Raw genomic sequence first — 23,557 nt, forward strand, 5'->3', positions numbered from 1 at the left:
ATACAACTTCTAAAGTGTGTCTTGCACAGTGAGTTTGGCCAAAAACTATTGTTGTAGTTTGAGGGCTTCAAGGTTGATTGTCATAGCTGTGGTTGTTGTTATAGTCAAACCATATGTTGAAGTTTCCTAAATTGTATAGGTTTGGGTAATCCAGGTGGATGTTGTGTAATGTATCAAGTACGATATTTTAAAGTTGCCATTGCTACATGGTGGTCTGTGTATTAAGAGGAAGGAATAGGTAATGGTTGGGTGATGTATTATCATCAAGATTCACATGTATTATCATCAAGATTCACAGCCGTCCCCAGAGAGTTTTTCAATGCTTGTTATTTGTAGTGTTTTTCTATGGATGACAGTTAGGCCTCCTCCAAATTAACCAATATGATTTTTAATGATATGAAAAGCAGGAGTGGTGGCTTCATGGCATGTCAATCTTTGCTGAGTCATGTTACTGTAATGAAGTTGACGTCTGGTGTTGTTTCTGAAAGTAGAGCAAAGATGCAATTTGTGTTCATAGATCTTGCATTGAAGAGTAGCCTTTTTAGTTATTGCGTTTCTTTCTTCTTCATGTCCTTTAATAATGGTGGAGGCAGAGGGGGATAGGGTATTTTGATGTTGCTGGTTTGGGGGTGAACTGTGGTTGTGGCAGTTGGAGGTGGAAGACAGGTTGTTTGCTTAGAGAAATCTGGTCTTGATAAGTTGTGTGTGGTCTTTTTGTGGTGGTCACGCTGTTGTAACTTCTGCATTGTCTGGTGATTTGTGTTGCGTGTGAGGGGTTGTGATGGGAAGATATGGCCAAGGAACCTTATGATCATACTTTCGCGCCTTTCCTTGATGTTTAGTTTCTTTCTGGCACGTAACATTGTGTTTGTAGGTTATTTGGGTTTTGGTTAGTGAATTGTTGGTGATAGGTTGTGTGATTGTTTTCGTTTGGAAAAGTTACATGGTTGATGGAGGGAGTTGTTAGCAGTTAAAGGTACTCTGTGTTTGTATATGAGGGGTAAGTTGTAGAATAGGTGGAGTTTTAGGGATTGTTGTTGTTAAGGATGTTGTAAAAAAAAAAGTGGATGTTTACATTGAATGTTCCTACTGAAGTGAAATGTATTTGAGTGTGATTTTTAAGCTAGATTATTAAAAAGATAGAAATAAGAGCTGTTCTATCAAACTATGCTAGTGATTTAACTGGCGCCTAAGGGCCAAGATAAAAAGCAGAATACAAATATAAAATAGGCATGCCCTTTTGAATTATAAAAGAACTCTAAATTCTAACTGAAAACCTTTAGAAAACTATTAAGTGTTCAAGCTATGAGGAATATAAAAAATAGGTTTGTTCATGCGGGTCTATTATGTTATCAACGATTTATAAAGTTCTTGTCCACCTGGACATCTCTAGGCGCTAACAAACGTGTGTATTGCGTTTCTGCAGCCCAAGGCATGAATCCCCCACATTAATCAAGAGGGAGATGGCCCTAGGACAGTGATAAAATCGGCCTTAGAAAATGGCTGCATCACATAGGCACTGTGATGCATGCCATGAGCCACTTTTTTTGCACATGCATTCCAGTGGTAACCTTCTCTACACTAGTAATCCCATAATGCAGTGCAAATATTTGAGTTCTCCTCTCAGTAAATCAGCAGAATGTTTTTATCCTGTGTCTCTGTGTGTGATATAAAGCACTCTGGCACTCTGCACTGGAGTGACCAGCGCTGTAATAGAATTTTAAAAATATAAATAAGTGCCATTTAAATCATTATTTGTGTAATTACTCATACACACAGATAAATCTTGTATTCTTACAGTGCATGCACATTTGTTACATACTATGGCTGAACAAAATCAACAACCTTCCTTCGAGTCAGTTCCTCTAAAGTACTTGTGAAGTGATAAGCTATGTGCCTTTGTTTTCTTCCATTACATTGCCATCTAGGTGTTAGGCTTCAGATGGCTCGCATCCTGGTGATACTTGAACAAAATAAAAAATTAAAAAGGCTGATGCCCCATTAATTCAGGCCTTTCTTTTGGCCTTTGCTGGAAGTGAACCCCAACCCCACCCCTCACCTCCCCGCCAAAAAAAACATATCCCCTTCACCAACTGCAAGTTATTGCACCGAATGCAGGCGCTGCTGAATTATGTCCATGTGTTGGAAAATGATAGCAGGACTAATTAAACTTATTTCACAGGGTTGGCCGGATTCCAGATCTGGTCCAGAAATAGGCTTGCCTTTCAAACATCCCTTGATGTCATTGGTAAATGCTTTACATTTGTCCCGCTTTGAGGCTGCTTTTGTCACTCCTTGCAGACTGCCCCTGTTACATGGATTATTGGACGATTGCCGATATACTGCAGAGTGGGCAAACAATTTTTTTCTTTGGTCTTTTCCCTTGCACTGTGAGCGCAATGGCTGCCATGCAGCACTAACAGGCACAATAGTGTGAACACGATCTGTGATATTGGAGCGTCAGTCACACTGTTCATAGTTACCTAATCAGAGTCATTTCTTGTGGCTCTCCCCTCAAAACGCTTGAAATTTGTAAGTGCTTTACGTAAAATATAAATCCTCAAAGCGAAAGTGGCTCTCCCAGCATAGCGGGAGAACGATACTACAATATCCACTGCACTCCGGATACTCGGCCCATAATGCTTTGCAGGACATTACTTTCACAAAACATTTTTGCTCATAACTCAGTCTGTGGTGGTCCTAGGACAATGGGACCACCTACAAAACATTCAGCACAACATGCTCTTTTCTGTCTACATCATCTTTTGGTGCCCCCCCCCCCAGGTTGGTAGGGACCCCTAAATAATAACCCCTCCCACTATTCAGTGTCTTTTTTAGTGTTCTCATGGCGGGAACTTTTGTTTTACGGCTGGGACTAGCTTGTGTTTTAAGGGCCTAGTTTGTAATATCATTGCTATAGGCCTGCTACCCCTAAATCGTGTAATGTGCTCTAGGGGCTAAATATATCGTTACACTGCATTATTTAATACCATTTTTTGTGTGGCCATGCCCTCTAGGGGCTAACTATATAGTTACATGACCATGTTTCTTATAAATGCTATTTTCATTGTGGTGTCCTCTAGGGGCTGTTCTAAACATTACAGTCATTTCAACATACTAAAATATTAGTGGCACAGAAACTTGCCACATAATGCTTTGCAGCACATTACTTTTACAAAACATGTTTCCTCATAACTCAGCCTGTGGTGGTCCTAGGAAAATGGGACCACCTTTAAAACACACTAGGTTAGTTGAGTCGCCTAAATAATAACCCCATTCTACCATTATCTTTTTAAGCTCTCTCATGGCTGGAACTTTTGTTTTACAGATGAGAGAAATTATGTTAAATGGGCTTCGTTTGTAATATAGTTGCAATAGACGTGCTAGCCTTGAAAATGTGTACTGCAGTATGTCCTCTAGGGGGGTAAAAATATATGGTTACACTGCATTACTTTCTCCCATTCTTTTTTCATGTGGTTATGCTTTCTAAGGGCTGACTGTATGGTTACATGACTAAGTTTCTTCCAAATGCTATTTTTATTGTGGTGTCCTCTAATGGCTGTTCTGAGCATTGCAGTCAACATACTATAATATTTGCGGCACAAAAACTCGCCACATAATGCTTTGAAGGGCAGTATATTTACAAAACATTTTTGTTCATAACTCAGCCTGTGGTGGTCGTAGGACAATGGGAGCACCTTCCAAACGCTCTGTCTACGTCATCTCTGGGTTCCCAAATTACGTTAGTGGGGACCCCAAATTAATAACCCCTCCCACCATTCAATGTCTTTTAGGCTTTCTCATGGCTAGAACATTTTTTTTTTTTTTTTTTTTTTACAGCTGGGAGAAGGTTTGTTTTAAAGGCCTTGTTTGTAATATCATTGAAAGTAAGCCTGCTAGGCCTAAAAAAGTCCCCTGGGAGCTAAGTATATGGTTACACTGAATTACTTTCGCCTGTTTTTTTTTTTTCATGGGGTTTTGCCGTCTAGTGGCTAACAATACGGTTACATGACCATGTTTCTTACAAATTATATTTTTGTTATGGTGCCCTCTAAGGGATGTTTTGAGCATTACAGTCTAATCTAAAAAGTTTATTTCTGATAAAGTTTTATATGATAAGTGTATATGTTTTAATAATTTTTCCTTACAACAATTATGACCATAATCCAGTCCAACTCAACATCCTTATTATACTATGACTGTTTGTGCACCCTTGATATGTTTAGGTGACCCTTCTAGTTTATTTCTCCTCTGTGGTTGTCTTGTGTGTTTTTGGGGGGAATTGTGTTAGCCAGCCAGCAACTCTAATGGCGGGGTGGTGAAAGTAGTATTCTAATGGAATTAGCATGGCAAATTTATATTAGGATGCTAAATGGCAACATTTTCTTTTCTTGCTGCAAATAAAGGAAGAAGGTAAATTGAAGTGCTTTAGTTATATGCAGGCCACTAGAATTATATACTAGGAAATGACAACATTATGAGGTAGAGTTGACCAATTTATGTGGCAAGAAAAGTCTAGTTATGAATTTACAATGCAATAGCGCTAGCTCAAGCGAATGTGAGACCTACTGCATTGCATTACTGTTGTTGCCCATTGGTGTGTTCTCGGGTATATCTTTAATTGCGTGGCTTATACATGAAAGTGCCTCATAATTTATTAGGGAGTTTAGTCATGCAATAACTCATCATGCAGGCAACTTATCCATCCACCCATTGACTCATTCTTGCATTCGCCCGTTCACCTACAATAACAAATCTGCACACAAAACCACAAGTCACTTTCGCTTATTCCCCCTTGTTTACAGGTATATATTCAACATATGTACCAATTAAGTAAAAGAGGCTCACTTCTGGAGGTAAAATCATGTTTAATTATTATATTACCCAAAAATCATTACTTTAGTAGGAGACAAAAGAGGGTGCATTCATTTAATGTTATATTGGGCTTATTGTTGTGTGAATTTTAGTTGAATGCACATCTGGAGTGAAAGGGTTCTGCAAAGTACTATAGCTCTTAGGACTCCTCGGTCTTTTGTTTAAAGGAGAGATTCAAAGCACACAGTATGATCACAGCTCATATGCGATACCGAAGAGTTGATCTATATTCTTTGCCTGACTTCATAAAGAAAAGTTCTGCCCAGTGGTGTGTGAACAAAGCTGACAAACTTTGCTGTTCTCCAAAGATTCAACATTTTTCTTCATCACAAAAAACGCACCTGCTTGTAAAAATACCTCCTCAAATATTTTATGCAAGAATATATCCACACAATCTTTTAAACTGACATAATGATCCTGTTAAATATGTTTTTCTAGGTGCCATTTCTAGCTGAGACCTTTCTGATTACCGCCCTTTTGTTGGGTCTAAACAGACATGCACGCACATACAGCACCCCGCCTCTCCACTGGATAGGTTGGTGCTGTGTGCTATCTATATGTTTAAAGCCCCTCTGCTCAGCCACCCCCAAACTGCTACCTATAACGCAAGTCACCCAAGTAAATCCCTGCCTCCTTCTGCCTCTAGCATAACAGAAACCATGAAAGATAACATGGGACCTGCAAAGTAAATTGCAATCACGAGCTGCTAATTCCAATTCTGTTTTACGTGAGTATTTCTCACACTTCCTCTTCCAACACACTGCTAGGCTCTGTGCCTCAAGGCAACAGAGGAGCATCTCTCCGCTCATTCTTGGACAATGCCAAACACTTCCCACATAGGATTCCAACAAGCATAGCATGCCACCCGTCCGAAAATGCTCTTCAGTGTCACTTGACGGGATATGTAGCAGTACATAGATATTACAATACAGTTAAAAACTACTTCTTTGCAAGGTTCTGCAGCCCTTTTTGTTTAAAAAAAAAAAAAAACGTTGAACTGCAGGAAGATGATCGTGATTTAAAAAAAAGTTACCACGATGTAAAAAGATCTTGGCAAATTCGTACACCTGTAGTTTTGTCCGTGGTAAACATGCATACTTGGTGGGTTTAAAATACAGAACTGACACGTTTCTTAGAGAAAAATACTAGCCATTTATATGTGAGTTGAGGTTCTAGAAAAGCCAGGATCCGCCATTGGAACAATAGTTTGTGTAAAGCCCCCTGCATTCTTTCTTAACACAGCAGTTTCGTCGCCATTTGTTTTAATAATTATTTAGGAATAGTTTAGACAGCAACCAAGTTCTTCTGGCGCTTGGTCATCTTGGATTCTTTGTTTTCAGTTTAGAGTTCAAAGAGATTTTTACGATTTTCCTTACTTTATCCTTCTTGGCTTTATACCGACCAGGCTGGTGGAGTACTGGTTAGTAGGCAACCCTAAATACACATAGAGGCCCTCACTACGACTTCGGCGGTCTTTTCAACAGACCGCCAAAGTCACGGGCGCCAGAAGACCGCCATTACTGGCAGTCCGAAGACCACCATATTATGACTTCAGTTGGATTTCCGCCTGTTTATGGGTGGAAATCTGACACAGTCAGCCTGGCTGACGGTGGAAGAGAGGCGTCTTCCACCGCCACGCCAAAAGGACTCCGCCCGCCATATTACAATATGTAATACAGCGCAGCGGTTTCCTGAACGGCGGTGCAGTGCTGGTGGTGGAAAATGCTAAAACCAATCCCCTCCCGGATGATCACCTCACCAAGACCGGTAGGTGGACCATCCGAAAGGGGGGGATGGAGGGCTGTTGTGTGCATGTGTGCGGTGTGTGCATGTGTGTTTGTATTCGGAAGGTGGAATGGGGGTGTCTGTGTGTGTATGTATGCGTGGAGCGTGTGTGTGTCTGAATGGAAGGTGAGGGGAGGGTAAGGGGTGTCAGGTGCGAATAAGTAGGTGTGTGTATTTGATGCATGCGAGTAAGGGTGTTTGTATGTGTGCGAGCGAGTGGGGGTGTATGTCAGGGAGTGTGTTGTTGAGTGGGGGAGCGTGTATGTAGGTGTGTTGATGAGTGGGGGTGCGTGTATGTAGGTGTGTTGATGAGTGGGGGTGCGTTTATCGTGTGTTGATGAGTTGGGGTACATGTCAGTTTGTGTGTGAGCGAGTGGGGGTGTCTGGATGTATGCGTGTGGTTGGGGGTGCGTAACCACCACAATCGTAATGAGGGCCATCGTGTTCAGCGGTGCTTTAAATGTGCAGGTATTGCCCGGTACTTAGTACCTGCACTTTTATCATTTGAAAGGACGAGTACCTGCACTCCTCAACACTAGTGCAATACATTTAATGGGAGTTTAACTTCACTTCTCAGGAGCAACCAGAATACTTTAAATAGCGAGTACCTGCACTTGGTTAGTTCAATCTAAAGCACCGGTGGCATACATGACAACATTTAAAACAACAACGTGTGAAATCGGGAGATTTTCCCTCACTGACTTTTATAGAAACAGCGGGGATGTTAGGTGGGAGACAGCTAAGACAAGGCACTTTTGGATTTAAAAAAAATCGGGTGCCCCCGTCTAAATCCAGTGTGTTTGCATGTATGGGTGCTGGAAGTATAATTTAAAGTTTACCACATCTTAAAGCACAAACGGAATCCGACGATTACCCAATACAGACCAAGCTCGGTTTGTTATTTCCTGTTTCTTCGCCCTGCACGCTTCCCTCCAGTCACGTGACTGGGTGCATCACTCATCAGACTCCAGGCAACACTGATTTGTTGGGCCGCTTATGCCTGTGCGCTCCTTTGATGCTGTGATTTCACTCCGTGTGGAGTAACCCTTACGACACCGCACAAACATTGCAGTCGAGTGACTGTACACACCAAGGCCGCTCAAAATGAGCACGACAGAACTAGAATCATCGGCATTACAGCCTCGGTGTCTGCATTTCTTTTATTTTAGTGCGGATTTTGATCAAAGCCCAACGAATAGCAAGAAATACTATTTTATTGCAGCTGGAGCTTTAGGAGATGCTTAAGAATAATGTGTGGAGTTGTGCTGGCTGGTGGAGGGAGGCGGGGAATACGGTCAAGGGGAAGCCACATTGCAAACTCCCTGCGTAGGTGTTCCTACGGTATCATGGTACCGTTTTCAGAGCAGGCTGTAAGTCTTCCTTTTCCTCGCCATGATTTAAAGGGCACATCTGGTGAATGATGTCACCTTAGATGTCAAATCCCAAGGAAACATCATGAAATAAGGGAAAGTTCTAGAACGCCTATTGTGGTTGATTGTTAATGATGCAGGGTGGGTATCTTTTTTAATCTTCAGTGGATGGCCCCTTTCAGAAACTGGCACAGCTGGTTATGAGGGGGCAGAGTTGTCACTGGCTAGGACTATCCGGGGCAGATCAACGACAGATGTTGGATAAACCAGTATAGATGGAGCATCCCTCCAACCAGTACTCAAACTGAATGTCTGGCTGAGGCCCAGCTCGGGCTTTAAGAGGGATGCTAAAATTGAGGAGGACATGGCCTATGTAATCAGAGGCGTGGCTTAAACAAATAAATTACATTTCTGCGAGCCCTATAATATGCCATCCGTCCAGTATTTTGGTACAAGATTAGTTAAAACGTGAACTATAAAAAGTAACTGATATAGATTACCTTAAAAGTATTTTTTTACTCTAATTGATCACAAATCTGACCAATGTTATTTGTAGTAAAGGTACAGATATGAATATAGGGCCTGATAGGTAGGTGCTTGCTTCAAAGTCTGTTTTTAGGGTCGAGCACAAAGCGCTCTGTCCCTGGCGTAATCTCTCTATGGGCTTGCAACCATGCCCACCGCACGCCAATGAGTTTGGTTGGTTTGTGGGCTTGCCTTTTAAAATTCGCTTGCTTTCATTAGTGTAAGGCATGCATACATCATGCCTTTTCCGGTGTTTAGCCCTCCTCGAGCGCACTGGCCAACTACTGAAAACATACAAGACTCAGTGTTTTCCGTATGGTTTCTGGACTACTTTTTTCTATTTATTTCCTATGTAGCGCGAACTCGCTGGGCAGTAGTCGAGCGATTTGCATCACATCAATCCTGTTACATAGATAATTGCATTATTGTCGATAATACGTTTGACTGCAAGTAAACTTCTGTCTTACTTTTTTATTTTCAATTTATGTGGCAAGAAATGTCCAGTTAGGAATTTACAAGGCAAATAGCTCTTACTCGAGCAAACGCGAGACCCATTGCATTGCAAATGCTTGTTAATTACTAGCTGGCCTCAGCTCTCGGAGGGAGGTCTGAGACTCTGAGGGACATGACTCACTTAAGGCCCTAGGCACAGCCCTTAATCCATGGTACTGAAGAGCCATACTATAGCGAAGATCAAAATACCAGGCATTTCCCTTTCACTACCTGATGCCGTTTTTGGAGGGAAAAAAAGTGAGAATGAAACTACAATTGGAAATTATGGTATGTGGGAACACCCGAAAACGTGAACCTTTTCCTCTGAAACTTGAATTTAAAATGCAGAACATGTAATTATGTCTGTTTGCAGGGGAGCTGCACTTTGCGCTTTGAAGGCTTGCAACCAGAGAGCACACTCTAGGGGATTTTCATAGCATTTTTGTTGTAATAATCTATTTGACTGCCTCCTTTGGAGTGATATGCCACTCCCTGAAAAACACAATAATTGGCAAAGCCAATAGGTGTCGTTCATGCAAGTTATTGGCTTTGTCCATGTTTTTAGCCTTGTGGCAAAGCAGTGCGGCTGCTGTGAAGCATAGCTGAAAGTTTAAAAACAATAAACGGGCTATGATGCGGCCACGCTGGTCATGTCAAGTCAGGTCATTGTTGTGTATCCTATTTCAAGAACTTGGGATAGGATACACAACAATGTGGGACAGGATGGGAGAGGTCAAACAACAACACAGCAGGATGTGAGGTTTGGAGAGGACATTCAACAACAAGGAGCAGGACAGGTAGGGTCAAGCAAAAACATGGTGAGGGACAGGAGGGTGGGAGCAGACAAGCGACAACGTGGACAGGGATGGAAGGGTGGAAAGGCACAAGCAAAACACAAAGCAGGATGGGAGTAGAAGCACAATAGGGAGAAAGCCTGACTGCCTGCAAAGACATGCTCTCTTAGGGGGTGCTTCAAATAAAAGGAAATAGTAGCTCCGAAGGTGCGAGTGATGGAAAGACACAAGTACTTGGGCCATGCTCCAAGGGAGGGTCAAACACACAAAGAAGAAGTGAAACCAGATTGCGCCAACCAAAGAGATGCAATGAAACAAGAGTGAAGATGGAGCCAAGCAGTGGGGTGCTCTCTCAGGCAAGACCCAACAAGCAACACCCTACTAAAAAGCCCCAATCAGAGAGAAGCTGGTCTTAGGTTGCTTGTGCTCCAGCTCAGGAAGGACCTCCCATGGCAGTTCGGGCTAGACTGTTCTAAATAGAACAAGGTCAAGATTGATTGCCAAATGGCTGGGCTCAAATTGAGGTGGTATGGCGTGCAAAATAAAGATGGATTAGGATGCAACCCTGAGTAATTACCAGTTTCTGAGATTCATTCAAGCATTACACCCATCACTTTTTTGGATACTTTAGTATGACTCCCTAAGTGTGATGGGTATGCCAAGATGTTGGTCCTGTGCTCACTGTGCTTCTGGAACCAAGCTACATCTGTCTGAGGAGGCACAATCCGGTCTTGGGTGGCTTGTGTTCCAGTCCAGGGAGGACAAGGCCTGGCAGTTCTTGCTGTGCTGTATATACTGGAGCAGGGTGAGGACTGATGTGTATATGACTGAGTCCAAACTGAGGTGGCGTGGCATGCAAATATCAATAGACTGATGGACTAGGATGCAGCTCGAGAAATTATCAGTGGAAGATATTAATTTAAGGATTCTACCCATCACGATTTTGTATACTTCAATACGACGTCCTCAGATTATGGCCAGGACGCAAGCTCTGTTAACATGAAATTGTGTGTCCTGCCTTGATTAAACATAACTTGGTACTGTGGAGAAAATATCAGATGCATGTTTAATCCATGCAGTCTGCTAGATTGCTTTAGTGTTTCTCTTTTGTGGTATTGCATTGTTTGTTTCCAAATGTTAATCCTTTTCTGGAAAGACAACTTTTGTAGTGTCTGACTAAATTAACATAGGATACCTTTATTTTGCAAGATGGCGCTAATGAACACTGCACTAAATTTGCTCCTTATTTGTTTAGCACATATATCAGTGCTGAAAAGTAGCTTGACACAAAGCATTGTTATTTGGGGTTTAGCCACAGAGAGGAGAAGATGCCCATCATGTTGGCTGATTTGGATGATGTAGAAAATCTGGCTTGAAATCCCGGCTTGTCAATTTGACGAAATTGTGCAATCTTAGGAAAATTAATTTACTATGTCCTGAACCCGAGTTAAAGGCCAGAGCCGCAGGTCCACTGAGGTTAGAATGTTCTAAGTTAAAACGGGAGAAACGGAAAGTCAAGCATTGTAATGTTGGAGCAGAAGACTTATTTCAGCCATTATCAGCCCTGAGCCACTTCATTGTACTCAGTGGCCCTCGAAATTCCAATGTTGTAATTTGGCTCATTAAACTGAAACAGAAGTGTTAAAGAATAAAAAAGTATTTGAATTCTGAAGAGGGTTTATCATATTTTTCATGAAATGTGTTGCACGATATGCAAGCTCAATAGTTCACCTTCTCGTCTTGTGCTTTGGCTCTTCGAGATCTGGCTGGGCTCTTGTTATATCTTGCTAGCTTGCTTATTTTGATGGGTGACTCCTTGTACAATAACTGTGTCTGCTTAGAAGTGCGTGAGTGAAACACAATGATGTTTGGTATTCAGTTCTCATCCCGCCACTTCACATTTCATACATTTTCTTCGTTTTCATATGTGTGTACAGTCAATTAAATTTCTTGGTTTTCCTTTGAAGCATTGCCTTTTTAGTTTGGCACAAAGGATTGAGTCTAGGTGTGCCAGAGAAGGCATGATCTAGAAACAATAGGAGGGAGGCAAAGAATGGGGATTGGCAAATAATCCAAGGACCTAGACTTCATTCTAAATCAGTGTTTAGCATCACTCACTCCTGACTAGATATACCTCCGCCTCTCTTCAAGAGAAGCTATAATGTTGCTACAGATTGTTGGTTGGGTGGCGCCCTACATTATGGACAAGGCCAAGCACGCGAGTGACTCTTAGGAAATTGTCAAACCAGGCCTCTTAGAAATACTGTCAGGCACCTTGGAGCCTGGGGGTGGACATATTTGAAAATGTAAAGGCTGCGATGTGAAAGAGAGAATTGGAGTAATGATTACTGATTAGTAATTCTGGGATTTCTCCACATCAGCAGTTAATGGTCATGGGACATCAGCTATCAGTATTTTTTCAAAATGAAAATGAAGGTTTTCCAATTAGGACTCACATTTCCTATTCTTAATTATTTCACACAGGAGAAAGTAGCCTGTGTCATCTCTATAAAATGGAAAAATTGAGAAATGTGATCTTCTTTCTTCTCCATGTTGTCAGTCGTGATGGCAGTCCAATAGCTGAGCATATTGACAACTTAGAAGGTTAAAAAAGGAAGATGACTACCTACTGCACCTTAGTTGCAGATCTGTATGCTCACTAGTACTATTATGCTATGGTTTACACGCGAGTACATTGTTTTATTATACACGAGTAAATACTTTGCACATTATAGCCTTAACAGGCATCAAAGAGTGAGTGTATCTATCAGTGAAATGCGGAAATATACTAGTTGCAATATCAGTTTTTTTTTCACTGACCAAAATGTAAACATGGCTAAGTACAGGCGGACATGTAAAAAAACACTGGAAGCCCCAATAACAATACAGCGGATCACTGCTGTGGTGGTAGAAGGTGTCCACATATAGTGGGGTGTTTCCTCAGACAGCAACATGATGTATCCTCCAGGCACTGTATCTAGGTATGAAATATCAAAAGCGGGAACATTTACACATTTGAAGACCAGTGACCCATTCCAAAAACCCTCAGGTGGATCAGAGTAGTGTACAAACCTTGTGGGTGTAGGTCCTAGTGACTTTTGGCCCAGTTTCCAGAAATTTTAATTGGTCTAATAGTTCACCTGAAGCAAATTAAGGCTGCAACTTCCCAGACTACAGTGATTAGTTACATGTGCATGTATCCCGATAGCAAGAACTCACATTGTCATCCTATCCTGATATTTACAGATATTGCCCTACGGTCCGTCATTGACCCCCTCCCTTCAAATTCCAGCCTATTGTACCTTGTTCAGAGCCACAGGGTACAGAATGTCTACTGGGTGCCAACCATATTGGTTAAGGTTGTTTGCCACTGGTGTCCTGGGGTCTGTTCTACAATTCCACTGTGGTTTGGGCTAAATACATCCTTTCCATACTTGACTTCCAGGGTAGTGAAGGTGAGCAGTCAAAAGCTTCTCAGGAAGGAAGACTGGAGTGGCAAGAGCTCAGTACTCAACAATCCATGAACAAAACACAATAATGTTATCTTCATCCCATTGCTTTTCTTAGTAAAAAAGGAAGTGATTTAATAACACAGCAAACTGTAAAACTACACAATTTTATGGGCTCGATCCTGGGGTTATGATTTCAACTACCATTCCTGTGTGAGAGGTTACACCCTCAATGACGCCCTCTCCCAGTCTAGGAGATTCCCTAGTCTCAGGAACTTCATGTTACTGAAGTCCCTCCATGTGATGAGCAGTTTTCTCATCATAGCAGCCAAGGCCTAGTAATAAACCAACACTGTAAAGAAGCTGCCAACAGAAGCAGAACACTCTTATAGTAGGCCACAATATAAAATCCACAAAGTCGGATATGTAGACAAATCAATCCAATGGTATTCATTCAAAGCAAAGTTCATAGCAGATCCAATGATTCATGTACTTCAAAATCAAAACAGCTGACAGGTCTGTCATTACAACAGTGACTTTTTCAAGGCAAATAATATTTTGTTGCCACTAATAAGTGCCCAAATTCTGTCCTTTGTCATTTTGTAAGGTATGTGGGGACGATATAATTATACTGCGCCCTCAATATCTATGTTCTTGGAGATTTATATGTTCTTCTGAAGCACTACTACATCGAAATGCATCGTGATGAACTCATACATTGATGACAAACGATAGAATTTAGGTAATTCTAATACTTAGTCTACTATGAACTTTGCTTGTAATAAATACCATTGCATTGATTTTTATACATATCCTACTTTGTGGATTTTATACTGTGGACTACTATAAGAGTGCTTCAGGATCTTTTTGTATTTCTTTATTATATTACAGACTCAGGTTTATTGTCAGGCACACACCCAGCGGTAGTAGAGTAGTGGATACCAAGTAAACACCACTACCTATACAGGACCCTATAACTGGTCCATTAAGGAGGTGTGATGAATATACCACCACGACTACCCATTCCCCAGCCAGTTTGAGAAGCAGAACATTCTCCAAAATAATCAAGCACTGCATTAACCCCCTGACAAACCCTCCTATCCCACACACCACAAACAAGTGCAATGCGGTCACCATTCTGCAATTAAAAAAGCAGAAGCTCCAACATCACCAATACTGTGTCTCCTATGACACTCTTTCGGTTCTTTAAGATATAAAAAGGTGGCCCTGCTCAGTAGCGACGGAATTTCCCAGAGCTCGGTCAGGATTGGACGTCAAATGCCTGACATTTGTCCTGTGAGGGTGGATATCTCTTTCTCGCAGTTGAACAGGGTCATCTTCTTGCTGGCATGAGAAAGATTAAGAGCTTGGCAGGCCTTACGGTGATGAATTTTTACTTTATTCTTTCTTTGAAATAATGCTATAATATAATCACATATATTTGTTGTGTACATTGCAGTTGAGAATCATTTTGATATATTCTTCTTTCATTGCTGTGACTATTTTTAAACGTGTGCTTTCGACCTACTAATCTCCTTTTTAGGAACCTCATGGTGAAATAATAATAAATGTCTTCTTTGAACTGAGAAGTGCATTCCAGAGATTTTTGTCAGCTTGGTCATTAGTGAAAGCAAAACACTTCCCTGGAGCTCTCAAGCTAGACCCTGATTACCTCACAAACTACCAGCCCTTTACTAATCTATCCTTCATTGCCAAGATCATTAAAAAATGCAGTAAATGCACAACTTCAGGTTCACATCACCACCAGCCGTCCTCTGCATGACTATCACATCATGCTACTGCATGGACAGGACTGCCTCCTGAAAGTATTCGACCTCCTAGCTACTTTCATTATTATTGGCCACACACCTTCATCCACTCTCTGAAGCTTTGAAAGGTATTCACTGGAAACGTCCTTTACTGGTTCTCTTCATAGCTATCAAAGCAACACAAGTTCATTTACATGGGCACCTGCAGGTCTAAATAACGATCAATTTATTGTACAGAGTTCCTAAGTGTTCTATAATGTCCTCAATCACCTTCAACCTCTATGTGGAGCCATTTAGGGCTCTAATCACAGATAACAATATGAAAATTCACAAATACACTGATGACACACCACTGTATTTCAAAGTTTCCTCTGCTCCAGACATCTAAACACATCAAACACTGTCTACATTTCATCCAGGCCTGGATGTCCAGCACCAAGTTGAAACGTAATGCACCAAGACAGTATACTTGCTATTCCCCAAGCAAATCAAGAAACATCTAGTCCAAACATGTCTCAAAGGCATGAACATAAGCAGGCGTGAACCCCATTCTCTCACCCAGTGACGAGTCACTCTGACTCACCCAGGACACAGACCTGACCCTCAAGGAACACATCAAGAAAATCAGGATGGCCTTCTACCAACTCATGCTGCTAATGAAGTTAAATAGTTTCTTCCAAAAACCTACTGTCCACGCCCTTGCAAAGTCACATCTGGATAGTGGAAATACTATGCTCCACAGCTTCCAGGAATCCACAATGACCTCCTTAAGGTTAGCATACATACATAATTGCAGCACTCCTCATAAAGGGCCTGAAAAAATATCACTACATCACCCCACTCTGATGGAACTCAACTGGTTGCCGCTGTCAGTCAACACAATCTTCAAACATAGTTGAACAATCTACATTATGACCTGCTTACCTGCCTTGCTAGCTGACAAACTCACCATCTGAGATGGCTCTTGGCACACCTGCAGTCAGGACACCATCATATGGCAGGCAAAGAAGAACAATCAAAGCAACAAGCCTTTTCCATCCATGTACACAAGAATCTGGAACGACATTTCCAAATCCATCGGGTCTGCCCTAATCATGTTTCAATTTAGGAAGGGCCTGAAGACATCCCTTCTTAATAAACATCACGATACAATGACAGTCCACTTTCTCTTTTAGAGACCCGCTATTTGTCCTGCCTTCCACCTGGCACAGCACACTGATGCTTTTTGCATAGGGTAGAGATATATATATATATAACACACACACACTCAGCACTGGCACTTAATTGTCAACACCGGCATTCATGACAGCCTGCCATATGGTGCCACTGTTTTACTAATTCAGAGATGAGCACAACAGTTCAACTTGCATTAAAAATAACTAATAACTGCTGCACAAGACATTCTTATAGCTTTGGGTACATGGAATAATCTGAATTGTCACACTTACAGGAGTGTGATGGTTAGTAGTTGTGTTGATACTGGCACTGGCAGAGCTAGAAGGGGTAATAGGTGATGCAAGCTGCAGTGGCCCCTTGACAAGGGTCCTGGAAGTTATGTATTTATTAATATTATTTTTATATACAAATAAAGCACTGGCTTATACACGCTGGAAGTAAGCGGGGTGGCTCGAGCATCAAATAACCATGCTGGAGTTCAGAAGGTGAATGAAGAATACAGATGGCTTTACATTTTGCCTTTATCTTGTCACATTTGTTGTGTGTTCTAAGACAAAGGTCAAATGTCAGAGCACGTCTTTTGGCAAAGTGATGCTTATTCTTTTAACATCGGGATTAGTGTTTATTGAAAACGTGCTGCCCGTAAATGACAGTGTGCTATTGCAAGATGTTTTGGTAGTCTATTTGCTACTTTATCCTCCAAAGTGCACCTTCGGCTACATACCACACCCTTACCACTCTACTGCTGAATGGGCGTTGCTCATTTGCTATACTTGTTCTTTGTGTAAAGCTTGGATTATTCACAGTCCCTGTGACTTCAGTGAGGTAACATTGATGAAAGCATCCCCATTCTAAACATTGTCCCAGCACTACTGCCAGGGTTTGCATTCGCATGGCATTAGGAGCCTATAAATTGTGGGTTTTGGTGTTTCCCATGCATGCTTAGTGCATCCTGTCAGTGCAGGTATTTCCTTTAAGTGTAATGGGATGGCCAGGACTACAAGTCCCAGAATGCATAGAACCCAAAGCCTGGATAAGCTACTCAGACATGGACCTAGAAAACATTAAAGTCCTAGTTACCGTGATGCACAAAGTTAGTAAGAGACGGGGCGGAGGGGATTTAAGAGGCGTAGTGGGTGGTAACGTGTAGGGAGATGTGGCTAACCAGGTAGAGGGGACACAGGATGGGGGTCTTACCAAAGAGCATCCAGCTGTTGTCCGACAGACAGTCCATTATCCGGCAGAACTGTTCCAGCACCCAGGCAGGGAGGTCCAGTAGCAGCTGGGGTGTGGGTCTCGGGACCCCCGCGGCAGGCGCTGCCATCCTCTCTTCTCCGGGCACAGCGCCTCCCTCCGCCCTGGTGGGTGCTCCTCGGCTCTGGTCTCACTCCCCGGGTGCTCGGGGCCGAGCCGTGTGATGCACACGGCAACCAGCGGTCTTCAGCTCGCTTCTCCGTCTTCCCCAATCCCTGCCTGCTAAACTTTGCTTTGCGGTCTGCTAGTTCCCCCTGTCCTGCCCCACACTTTGTCGGTTTACAGTCTCTGTCTCCTTCCGGCACCTGCCTGTTACCTTGTCTCCCTCGGTTCTGCGTTGTAACCTGTGTCTTAGACGTCCTGTTCGCCACTCCACCCTGTTTCCCGTCCTGTGTATGTCTCCCAAAAAAGTGAACTCCCCTCGGCCCAGCTTCCCTCTCAGGCTCCGCCCCGGCGGCTGACGACACGAGAACTCCGAAGCAGCCGAACTTTAAAGCGCTTTGGAGTTCAGCGCTATCCAGGACAGGTGATAGTGTTTAATGTATGCAGGACGCAGTGGGTCTGCCGTGAGCAACTGTATATAACCCATTGACGAAAAACAGAACAAAGCAATGTACAATGCACGATGAAACCTTAAAAGAGAAGTTGATAAGCAAAAAACACACATGCGGGCAGGCTAAGTGGTAAAAGGCTGGAAGTAGAGGGAGACCGAGGCATTCTAAGCAAAGAGAATCGTCACATAGTGCAATATGAAAATATAAGTTTTTAGCCACTTTACAATATACAAAGTAAGAAGGAAATAATATTGCAACTTCTGAAAATGAAATTAAACCTTTTTTTTAGATTAAACGAGGAGCAATGGTTAGAAATTCTAGATTAAAAGTAAACTATTTAGGGGTATCCTGGGCTTTCAGGGCCAGGTGCTACAAATGCCCTTCGGTTCCCACCTGCTCTCCAGGGACAAGAAGCTAGGCACATAAATAAACATGATTGTCATAACAGCGTTTACTGTCTGTAGTCATCGCGCCTTGTCTTTCCCTTAAGGGGACTGCGGCAAATATAAGACCGTTGGCAGGTTTTGTAAAAAAAATAAATAAACGTGCAGGGACTTAAAGACCACTGTCTCTGCAGCCGGCCAAGTCTTGATTTTTCTCAACTTCTTTCTTCCACCGCCTCTCTTTTAATCTCATTCTCACAGCGTCTTTTTCATCTTAGCATTCTCGTTATGTCAGTGTTTTCCTATCTTTTCCTCCTGCTCCTTTCTTCCTATCTTTCCTTTTTAGGTCTCGTCTGATGCAGCGCACGGACTGTCAGTTGCAAGACATTTTGTTAGCTTACCGGGTACTTAGAACCCACTATTGCTTACCATTATTTGGTTTCATCGTCACTCTCATTTGCTTGCTTCTCTTTGGTCAGAGGGTGCCAGCTTCACTTCCTCTTCCTGTGTTTGCCCCTCCTCTGAAGCTTGACCCACTTACTGCTTCCTTGTTTTACTGTTGTGTGTCCTTCCATTGCTCAGGCTTTTGTCTGTACTTTATTTTTTGCCATTGCTTGCTGTCATTGTTGATGCTTGTCCTGCCCCTTCTAACGTTGGAGTTGTTGCTACCTCCCTTCCACTCACCACCCGCATTTTCTTGCTTCTCCCATGTTCTTAGCCCACTCCCACAGCTCTTTGCTTGCCCTGTCCTCCTCCTTCCAGTGCTTAATTTGAGCCAGTGGTTGCCAGTGGGGGCCCTCTGCACATATTTTTGAGCCCCAGAACTTATTTTTCCTGCTTGGACATTTCCCCAGAACAAAAGAAGGAAAATACACATGAACGGGAAAGAAAGATAAAGATAAAGATCGAAAAGCGGCACAAAGGGAGAAAGCAAGGACTTGTATGAGTGAGCTAAAGGCGGAAGGAGTGCCTGGCAGTGGATTAAAGAGGCCTGGAGTGCATTAAGCCCCATACAGCCACATAGGCGTCCGCAGAAATTGTTTCAGGTTCATAATTTTAACGTCATCCATCCATACTAGTGGAGTCAGCAAAACATTAGAGTGGCGGTAGTGTTACACTGCACTGTGAGCCTCCACACCAGGCTGTACGTAAACCCCCGAACTCCCCTCCCCCGCAGATACCCATGCACAGCCATGCTATTCAGCGTGCTCACTTTTCATTGCCCCGGCTGTGAACCGCAAGCTTATGGAAAGAGGAATATGGAACAAACATTGCATAGGGTAGCCACAAACACCATTTTAGTGGAATGCGAAGCATGTTCATTAGAGTACGTCTTTGCAGTGTACAGAAGTAGGCATGCCATATGTACATAAATGCATTTTTTTCTTAAACCATGCAGCTGTGTTTAATGATAAACAGAGGAAAAATGTTTTTTGGTCGAAAAAGCACACACATTACCATAGGACTCCTGGCACAGAAGGGAACTGCTTAAAAACTCAATCAGTCTGGCATTGGTGCAGTCCTTTGAAAAATAATGGCAATAAGAAATAAAAAACGGGAAGTGAAAGAAAAAAGGCAAGTGAGAGAACGGAAAAAGTAAAAGAAAGTGAAAAGAGATAGGAGAAATAAGGAAATAGGAAAGAAAGGAAAAAAGGAAAGAGAATGAAAAAGGAGGAAATAGAGAAAAGAAGGCAGAAAAGGAATACAAAGAAGGAAAGAAAGGAGGAAAGACGTAGACAGAAAGCAGGAAAAGAAAGAAAGAAGGAAAAAAATAAATGAAAGAATGAAAGGAGGAAAGCGAGAAAGAAATAATTAATTAAGGCAAAAGAAAGAACATGAAGGCATGAGAATGAAAAAGAAACAAGGAAAGAAAAAGGAGGAACTGAAGAAACTGGGAAAAAGAAGGAAAGAAAAGCGAGAAAGAACAAAGTAGCAAGAGCATAATTTATTAGTTTCAAATGGATACAATAAGGTATGTTGTGGAATAGCAGCAGTCAGAAATCAAAAACACTCCTAATTTTTTTTACAACAGCAGTGGCTGAAGATGGGATCTGACAAAGGTGGCATCAGAAGTGTCCTGCTATCACATCAGGCTGTAAACACAAATCCAACACTATAGTACCTATAAAGCAACTGGCACGGAAGGGAACTAACGTATGTGTGGATGTGCTCCTTGTGAGAGAGCCAAGAGCAAAATGCAGTACACAGCCCCATTCTATATGTTGTGGTGTGCAGAATCAATATGTGAATGACACAGCAATACACCAATAGAAGAAGAGAGGTGACTGAAAGCCCCCATATGTAGGTATATTATACATATTTTAGTGGAATTGAAAGGGCTTGGCTAAAGTCATACCTAAAAGTGAACTGCAAGCAAATTAACTGACTGAAGTCTAAGCCTTGACAGAACTCTAATGGTATTTTGATTGGGAAGGTCAACAAACTAGAGTGTGCACAAGAGCTCTTAGGGTCCGAGAAACTTCAGAAAATCTCAGTCCAACTGAATCCTAAACAAAAGGTAGAATCTGAGAAAACATCAAGAGCAATCCGGCTGCACTGCATCCTGTTCACAGCCCTTCCATTCAGCCCGACTCATTGGTTGTTAACACCATCACCATGAGTGAGAACTAGGAACTGGAGGGTGACACAAGACAGCAACCACTGGCAAAACCATTAGGTCTCCTCTGTGCGAGATCTATTGACTTTGTCAGTGTGTTTTTAGCCATGTTGTACAGCAGCATTGGCAAGTTCATAGCGCTTTTTTCTGAACGTAATTTTTTTCTAACCTCATTTTTAAATGTTATTTAAATTCCAATGCCCTGCCGCTTTGTTGATTGCCCCCCTTTTATCCTGTTCCACATCACTGTTTGCCCCCATTCGTACATCCTGCATTGCTTGCCACTCCCGTCCCGCCACACAAATAAAATTGACAAAGCATACTCAAGAGCTATTTGGCTTTGTCAATGGTTTATTAGCCGTGTTGTACAGCAGGATTGTACAGCATGGTTGAAAGTAGAAAAAAAACCTGCAACACGGCCAGGATTTACTTCACCATAGCGCTGCTGTACAGCACGGCTAAAGAAACAAACATTTTTTTTTTGACAAAGCCAGTTGATCTTGGGTAGGCAAGACCTATTGAATTTGCCAATGCTTGTCTCTTGCTCTGAGTCAAAGTTTGATGATGAAAAATAAATATTATTCCCCAAAAATGAGTGTTTGTGCCTGCCACCTGCAATCACTGGCAAAAATTAAGCGCTGCCTAACACAATAGGCAAGTGACGCAGATGGAAAAAGCACTTTCTTTGTTTCTTTTTCTTTTTTTAACTGATAATATATGAGTGGTATCTGAAATGTGAAGGCTTTTTGGCACCACTTGTGATTTATTCATGCCAACAAAGCAATATTGCATTGTACTGACAGAAAATGTGGCCTAGAAGCAGGGGACCCAGAATCCAAGGGTACACCCATGGAACCAGAGGTGTAAGTGGGCACAGGGCTGCCCTCTGTATAGTTCTCCACCAGGGTGAGCGTGTCTGTGTAAGAGATAGGGATAGAGGACACATCTGGGTGTATATGGAAAGGATCTTACTGTAAGGGCCACCGTCTGTAGTGGAACTGAACATAGTGGAATGCCAGGCTTTTTCAGGCCTCAAGAATAATAAAAATGTTACCAGGCATAGTGACTTGAACAATTTACTCCACCTAACTGTAATGCTCTTGACCCATAAACAGATGTTCCTGGGCAAATATTTTATTTCACTGAGCTGCTTTTTTCTTTATTTTCACCTATGAGTGCACCTTCAAATATGTGAGTTCAGCATGTCTGCTGTATAGATCACTTAAACTTATGCTCCATATGTAATATGAATCTAGCCCACCTATAGGGTACATGACTCATGACTGGCATCTTAGTCCACTAACAGATTTTTCTTCGGAGGCGGAGGCATGAATAAGCTTTCTGCAAATATTGATAATTCGTACATCACCAAGTAAACTGTTCTGATTTATTGTGACCCCATTGCAATCTTTGTTTCCATCGCAATTCTGAATTACTAAAAATGTGCTTTCCTGGTTGTTGATATATTTTGAAATGTTTGTACTGTTCATTTGCAAGCTATTTAAATACTGTGTATTAGAAAAAAACCTAAGAGCCTTTCCTTTCACGATTGTCAGATAGTTCACTTTACAAGCTCCTCTAACTATGCAGTCATAGAAAGAAAAGTAAACACAAATTTCTAAGACAAAATAAGCAGCAATTTGTAAGAAGGCATACGCTGCCATTCGACCTCTGTCTCTGAAGGCACAGCAAATGTAACAAAATGAAAACAAATTTTAAAGTCATCTTACTGCTTATTCACTTCTGTAATGAAGAGGACAGGTTTTCTTTGCTAGCTCGAGCACTATGGCCAAAATGATCCAGTAGACCTTAACTATAGCTTGTCCTGATAAAATCCAACTTGCAATAGCAAATGGGCGATGTCTGGCAAACTTCAACCACTCTGATTGGTCTCTGTGGTTATATGTTTCTGATTGGCAGCCAGTCAGAATTGAGCTGTCCCTGTTCGGCAAAGTTGCAAGAACTGTCTTTGATTGAATGGGTGGAGGAAAGTCTCACTGTTGGCATGGTTACCCCCCACCCCACACACACACACACTTTTTGCCTGATTTCGATACCAACTCTGATTGAAAGTGTGGTGAAATCCTGCTAACCAGGCCCCAGCACCAGTGTTTTTTCAGAAAATCTGTACCGTTGTTTTCAAAATGGGCACACCCATGGCACAAAGTTAAGTCCCTTGTAAAAAGTACCCAAGGTACCAAGGGCCCTGTGGCCAGGGAAGGTTCCCAAGGGCTGCAGTATATATTATGACACACTGGGGGACCCCTCACCAAGCACATGCACACTGTCTTTGCAGCTTGTGTGTGCTGGTGGGGAGCAAAAGGTAAAGTGACATGGCACCCCTCTCAGGGTGACATGCCCACAAACCTCTGCCTGTGGCATAGGTAAGTCACCCCTCTAGCAGCCCTAAGGTAGGGTGCACTATACCACAGGCGAGGGCATAGCTGCACAAGCAATATGCCCCTACAGTGTCTAAGTCCATTCTTAGACATTGTAAGTGCAATGTAGCCATAT

At 42.3% G+C, this 23,557-nt stretch overlaps 1 protein-coding gene across 2 annotated transcripts in view; it reads right to left on the minus strand.

The window, feature by feature from the left end:
* IRAK2 (interleukin 1 receptor associated kinase 2) overlaps positions 1 to 17,907 on the minus strand; it is a 277,952-nt gene extending 260,045 nt beyond the window's left edge. Inside the window, exon 1 of one of the 2 annotated variants that reach the window (XM_069206326.1) lies at positions 17,433 to 17,907. In XM_069206326.1, coding sequence (XP_069062427.1) covers positions 17,433 to 17,559 — 127 coding nt within the window. In that variant the 5' untranslated portion in view covers positions 17,560 to 17,907. The remainder of the gene's footprint in view (positions 1 to 17,432) is intronic. The other variant, XM_069206327.1, reaches the window with a different exon arrangement.
* Positions 17,908 to 23,557: the final 5,650 nt, after the last annotated feature.

Source organism: Pleurodeles waltl, chromosome 9 (genome assembly GCF_031143425.1).
Source record: "Pleurodeles waltl isolate 20211129_DDA chromosome 9, aPleWal1.hap1.20221129, whole genome shotgun sequence".
Taxonomy (NCBI): domain Eukaryota; kingdom Metazoa; phylum Chordata; class Amphibia; order Caudata; family Salamandridae; genus Pleurodeles; species Pleurodeles waltl.